This window comes from Euleptes europaea, chromosome 12 (assembly GCF_029931775.1).
Source record: "Euleptes europaea isolate rEulEur1 chromosome 12, rEulEur1.hap1, whole genome shotgun sequence".
Classification (NCBI taxonomy): domain Eukaryota; kingdom Metazoa; phylum Chordata; class Lepidosauria; order Squamata; family Sphaerodactylidae; genus Euleptes; species Euleptes europaea.
Window position 1 is genome coordinate 58,533,490 of NC_079323.1, and position 6,711 is coordinate 58,540,200.

A 6,711-nucleotide genomic window follows, 5' to 3' on the forward strand; every position below is an offset into this window, starting at 1 on the left:
TGCGCTCGGGGACAAGCGGCGGCGGTGCTGGAGCGGATCCGGCCACGCAGAGAGACGACCCCCCCCCTGCAAACCGTAAGTGGCAGCGCTTCCTCCCGTTCCCTCCTGGGGGGGGGTGTGGAGACTCCCGGACAGAGCCGCTTCCCAGGGAAGATCATTCCCAGTGGGTCGCCGTGTTAGTCTGTCTGCAGTAGTAGAAAAGGGCAAGAGTCCAGTTGCACCTTAAAGACGAACAGAAATATTTTCTGGCAGGGTAGGAGCTTTCGTGAGCCACACCTCACTTCTTCAGATACAGCTGGAATGTGAATCCATCTGTCTTTAATTCACAGTGGGTAGCCGTGTTAGTCTGTCTGCAGTAGTAGAAAAGGGCCAGAGTCCAGTAGCACCTTAGAGACTAACAAAAACATTTTCTGGCAGGATATGAGCTTTTGTGAGCCACACCTCACTTCTTCAGTTATCTGAAGGGCAAGAGTCCAGGAGCGCCTTAAAAACTAACAGAAATATTTTCTGGCAGGGTAGGAGCTTTCGTGAGCCACAGCTCACTTCTTCAGATACAGCTGGAATGTGAATCCATCTGTCTTTAATTCACAGTGGGTGGCCGTGTTAGTCTGTCTGCAGTAGTAGAAAAGGGCAAGAGTCCCGTAGCACCTTAGAGACTAACAAAAACAGAGCCACAGCTCACGCTGCCAGAAAATATTTTTGTTAGTCTTTAAGGTGCTACTGGACTCTTGCTCTTTCCCAGGGAAGTTGCTCTGAATTCCTTGCGCGCAAATCGGCTGGCTGCAGAGGACAGAGGCGGAAAGTTTTATAATAGGCGGGGGCGCGCGCACTTTCCACGCGCCCCCTGTCCCCCCAAAAGCGGCGAGCGCGAATGCTCGTTCTGGTCCGTTTGGGCCGGCCTTTCCCCGGAGTCACTTCCTTGGAAGAAAGTTCTTTGGAGTTGCTTTCCGAAGTCCGCGCGCGCAAAGCCAAAGCGAAGCGCTGACCTTAAGTTGGAGGCGTCCCCCCCTCCCGTTTAGGAAATGGGAGCGGAAGGCAATTTACACATGGAAGGTTTCGCCTTGAATTTGCCTCTCTATAGATGCACATTTCCCCCATCCGAATTCTCAAAACTCTACATGGGGGTGGGGGGTTATTTTTTGAGTTTCAAGAATTTGGCTGGGGAAAATGTGCATCTAGAGAGCAGCAAATCCAAGGCACAACCTCCCATGCATAAATGGCCGAAGTTCTCTGTAGAGCTTCGTAGCACGTTACACTGCACAGAAGGTGTCCTGTCCGAAGTGCCTGATCCCAAGCTGCCCCTTGGCAGCAACGACACAAAAGCCTCCCTTATGCATGGGGGATTTTGGCTTGGATTTGCCACTCTCTAGATGCACATTTCTCCCATCCGAATTCTCAGAACTCAAAAAAAAAAACCCGTCCCATGCAGAGTTTTGAGAATTCAGATGGGGGAAATGTGCATGCAGAGAGCAGCAAATCCAAAGCAAAACCTCCCTGCCTAACTGATAGATAGATGCTTTTTTCTTTTTCTGACATCAACGGTATAGTTGCGAAGTGTCCGCCCCTGGAACGAACCCCTCCCCCAATAATACCCCAAGAAGCTTTGGAATACAAAGTCGCAGTCCGACTCGCAAGCCGGTTTAACCGGCTGGTGGGCGCATTTCCTTAGAATCAAAGAAATGGATTTCAGAGCAGTTGAGGAAACAACCTCCAGGTGGATCACTGTTTACCGCGAAATGCATTTCAGACAGTTTTCTGTGTTGGTAGGGCACTTTCACACATGCCAAATAATGCACTTTCAATCCACTTTCAATGCATTTTAACAATCATTTGCAAGTGGAGTTTGCCATTTCACACAGTAAAATCCAGCTTCAAAATGCTTTGAAAGTGGATTGAAAGTTCTTTATTCGGCACGTGTGAAGGTGCCAATAGTCCAGGTGTTTTAAAGGCGGTGGGGGGTAGAATCCCAGTCCCGTTATGTTTGGGAGGGTGGCACCAAGACCGGCAGTTACTGGGGACTAATGAGTTCAGTATAAGTGGTGTTGGTTTTGCCTTCCTAAACCCATTGGCCATAGGTTCTTGTAGGTTATCCGGGCTGTGTGACCGTGGTCACACAGCCCGGATAACCTACAAGAACCAATGAACTCTGACCGTGAAAGCCTTTGACAATACCATTGGCCATAATCCCCCAAAACGTACTTTGTCACGAATGCTGCCGCAACCCGCTGCATGCTGACTCCGAGGGAATCTTGATTGAATTGGACGGAATTGATAGGATTGAATTCATTCCTGAGCCTTACTCTGAGATAGGAAGGGACTTACTCAAACGAGTAAACGTGCTTGGGATCGGGCAGCGCGTCCCTGCTGAAAGGACGGGGCCGAACTTCAGCGGGAATTAGTCCTGGCCAGCTGCGCCCCATCCACTGGAGCAGGGTTTCCTGCGAGCGGGTCCCCTTGACTGCGGCCCTGGAGATGATTTGGGGGGGTGGCTTAGGGGCTGCAAAGGGCATCAGCTCGAGCAGAGCTATGTTCACGCCAGAGTAAGGCCCCTCCCCATCCGGCCCCGGTGCCCAGGGATGGCTCCCGACCGATGCCCGCTGCGCGAAAACGCGCCGGAGGTTTCGTCTTGGCTTTGCCTCTCTCTAGATGCCCATTTCCCCCAGCCAAATTCTCCAAACTCAACAATAAGCCCCCTGTGCAGAGTTTTGAGGATTCAGATGGGGGAAATGGGCATCTAGATGCGCTCTCTCGATGTCCATTTCCCCCAGTCAAATTCTCCAAACTCAACCATAAGCCCCCCCCCCCGTGCAGAGTTTTGAGCATTCAGAAGGGGGAAATGGGCATCTAGATGCGCTCTCTCGATGCCCATTTCCCCCAGCCAAATTCTCCAAACTCAACCATAAGCCCCCCCCCCCCCCCCCGTGCAGAGTTTTGAGCATTCAGATGGGGGAAATGGGCATCTAGATGCGCTCTCTCGATGCCCATTTCCCCCAGCCAAATTCTCCAAACTCAACCATAAGCCCCCCCCCCGTGCAGAGTTTTGAGCATTCAGAAGGGGGAAATGGGCATCTAGATGCGCTCTCTCGATGCCCATTTCCCCCAGCCAAATTCTCCAAACTCAACCATAAGCCCCCCCCCGTGCAGAGTTTTGAGCATTCAGATGGGGGAAATGGGCATCTAGATGCGCTCTCTAGATGCCCATTTCCCCCAGCCAAATTCTCCAAACTCAACCATAAGCCCCCCCCCGTGCAGAGTTTTGAGCATTCAGATGGGGGAAATGGGCATCTAGATGCGCTCTCTCGATGCCCATTTCCCCCAGCCAAATTCTCCAAACTCAACCATAAGCCCCCCCCCCGTGCAGAGTTTTGAGCATTCAGAAGGGGGAAATGGGCATCTAGATGCGCTCTCTAGATGCCCATTTCCCCCAGCCAAATTCTCCAAACTCAACCATAAGCCCCCCCCCCCCGTGCAGAGTTTTGAGCATTCAGATGGGGGAAATGGGCATCTAGATGCGCTCTCTAGATGCCCATTTCCCCCAGCCAAATTCTCCAAACTCAACCATAAGCCCCCCCCCGTGCAGAGTTTTGAGCATTCAGAAGGGGGAAATGGGCATCTAGATGCGCTCTCTAGATGCCCATTTCCCCCAGCCAAATTCTCCAAACTCAACCATAAGCCCCCCCCCCCCCGTGCAGAGTTTTGAGCATTCAGATGGGGGAAATGGGCATCTAGATGCGCTCTCTAGATGCCCATTTCCCCCAGCCAAATTCTCCAAACTCAACCATAAGCCCCCCCCCCCGTGCAGAGTTTTGAGGATTCAGATGGGGGCAGTGGGCATCTAGAGAGCGCCCTCGCGTTTGCGCCCCAGAAGGCTTGTCTGACCGGGCGTGCCTGTGTCCTCTCGCCCCCCTCCGCAGGGCCATGGACTCGGACGCGAGCCTGGTGTCGAGCCGCCCATCGTCCCCGGAGCCCGATGAGCTCTTCGTGTCGGCGGCGCGGAGCAAGGGCGCGGGCGGCGGCGGCGGCGGCTTGGCGGCGTCGGCGTCGGGCGGCGCGGTGTCCAGCTCGACGGCCAGCGAGTCTCCGGCCGAGCTGAGCGCCGAGCTGCGCAGCGCCATGAGCGCCGCCGGCGTGGTGATGGTGGACAAGCTGGCCTTCAAGTCGCCCTCGTCGCTGTCCTCGTCGTCCTCGTCCTCCTCCTCCTCCTCCTCGACGGCGGGCAAGAAGGACAAGAAGCAGATGACGGAGCCCGAGCTGCAGCAGCTGCGCCTGAAGATCAACAGCCGCGAGCGCAAGCGCATGCACGACCTCAACATCGCCATGGACGGGCTGCGCGAGGTGATGCCCTACGCGCACGGGCCCTCGGTGCGCAAGCTCTCCAAGATCGCCACCCTCCTGCTGGCGCGCAACTACATCCTCATGCTCACCAACTCGCTGGAGGAGATGAAGCGGCTGCTGAGCGAGATCTACGGCGGCCACCACGCCGCCGGCTTCCACCCGCCGGCCGCCGCCTGCCCCGGGGGGCTGGTGGGCCACGCCGCGCCCCTGCCCGCCCACCCGGCCGTCTCCCACGCCGTCCACCACCCCATCCTGCCCCCCGCCGCCGTCTCCAGCGCCTCCCTGCCCGGCGCCGGCGCCCTGGCCGCCGTCGGCTCCCTCCGGCCCTCCCACGGCCTCCTCAAGTCGCCCTCCGGCGCCGCCGGCGCCCCCCTGGGCGGCGGCTTCCAGCACTGGGGGGGGATGCCCTGCCCGTGCAGCATGTGCCAGGTGCCCGCCCCCTCGCACCACCACGTCTCCGCCATGAACACGGCCAGCCTGCCCAGACTAACCAGCGACGCCAAATGAAGGGCCGGCAGAGGGGCGAGGCGCCGCTGGAGGGGGGGGGGGGGAGAGCCAGAAAGGCGGGTCTCCAGGCGGCACGGGGGGGGGGCTGCCCCGCCAGGACCGACGGAGCTGGAGCTTCAGCATCCCCGCGGCCCGCTTGGACGGACTCGCCTGGCCCTCCGTCGGGGCAGGAGAAGCGACGGCGGGCTCTTCCGCGCGTATTTGGGGGGAGCGGGCTTGCCCTCCCTCCTCCACCACCCGCTCCGATCTCTTCTTGTCCTGTGGGTCGCCTTCGGAGCCTGGCATGTGCTGTTTTTGTTCTTCCGACGGCGACAGAAAGGGCAGATCGTGTGCGGCGCGGGCATTCAAACCAGAGAATCCCCAACTGGCCGGCAGGTTGCCAGTTCTTTCCAAAACATGCCTACATCTTTTCGAGATTTTTCCTTTTACGGCTTCCCTTTTTGAAGCATGTTGTGGCAGCTTCTCTCTCGACACGCGCACGCAAAGCCTGAGTTCTTCACACGTTGTAAATAGGGACGCAGTCCCGTTGAAATCAGTGGGTCTTACTTCCATGGAAATGTGTTTAGGATCTGGGTGCTTCGTGGAAGTAATCGCCACCGCGAATATTATTTGGGGGTTGTTGAATTGGTTTCTCCGTTATAGATGGGTAGGGAGTTTCTGTGGAAACCAATAATCCCAAAAGCCTTTACTTCTGCCGGATCCTAAGCACCTTTATGTGGAAGTAGGCTATTGGTTTCAACTGGCTTCGAAGTAGCAGCTTTCTAGTGTTCTACATGAGAGGGTTGAAATAAACAGCATTTGTTTTGAGGCGGGGAGAGAAGAACAACCTCAACCGTTTTAAGTGCCATTCTCTTTAACGTGCAGATGGATCTGTCGCACGTTGACTCTGACACGTATCCCGCGGAATACGACACGGACTTTGTGTGTTTAGAACTGCAGACTTCGAGGTCTGAAAGCATGGGGCTTAAAAAGTGTCCGATCTGGGTTGGGTCGTGCCCAAACTTCGGGGGACTGCAGTGCTGAATCCCCGGCGGCTCACTCCGAAAGTGGGACCAGCATGATTGATATGCGATCAATGGGGTGGCCATCCTAAAGGGAAAGCTCTGCTCTTTTGGTTGGGGAGGGGGCCGCTATAGTAATAGCCGCCCTAATCGGGGGCCAATGAGTCCCTTTTGAGCTTTGTTGTTCTTCACAACCTTTAACGGGTTACAGGCCTGTCCTTTCCTGGTGCATAACACTTTCCTTTCCTGCTTGAATTTAACACCTTGCCCCCCCCCCCCAAAAAAACCCAGCCAGTCTACGGAAGACCCCGGCACGTTTGTGCTGCGGAGGTTCAGAGGTGGCTGATAGCGCGTCCACCCCCACCCCCGTTTCTAAATAACATCTCTTTCTCTCTCTCTCTCTTAGCTCTGTCACCTTCAAGAGATTTTTTAAATTACTTGTTTATTTTTATATAAAAATAAAGAAATGAAAATGTTGCTAAATAATATTTATTGTTTGGGTGCAAAAAAAAAAGCGATTCACTTGACATTTTTAAATAAACAAAAAAAGTAGGTTGCCTTGTCCATTTGTTTCTTCCGCATACTGTTTTGTCTTCAGCTAGGAAGGGCCAGGTGCGTTAGTTTTAATGCGGAAAGGATGCGGTCCCAAACTCAGCTTCCATCGATGGCGAACCCGGATCAATCACTTGCAGGTCTTCATTCACAAACCCCTTTCCTGAGAAGTACGTCTTAATCGGAATTTGCTGACGAATAAACATGCCAAGGACTTCGCTCCCCCGTCTCTGGCCTTGTGGCAGAACTAGATTTCCAGCGCTGGATCGACTGCGATGCTCGGATCCACTTTGGGAGCAGCTGCGCCTTCGCCAGG

General features: G+C 55.1%; 1 protein-coding gene across 1 annotated transcript; it reads left to right on the top strand.

Annotated features, from left to right (window-relative positions):
- The first annotated feature begins 3,918 nt into the window (after window positions 1–3,918).
- On the top strand, window positions 3,919–4,842 carry OLIG2 (oligodendrocyte transcription factor 2). Its single transcript, XM_056858625.1, has one exon. It carries the CDS (start codon window positions 3,919–3,921, stop codon window positions 4,840–4,842), a length of 924 nt encoding a protein of 307 aa, XP_056714603.1.
- Window positions 4,843–6,711: the final 1,869 nt, after the last annotated feature.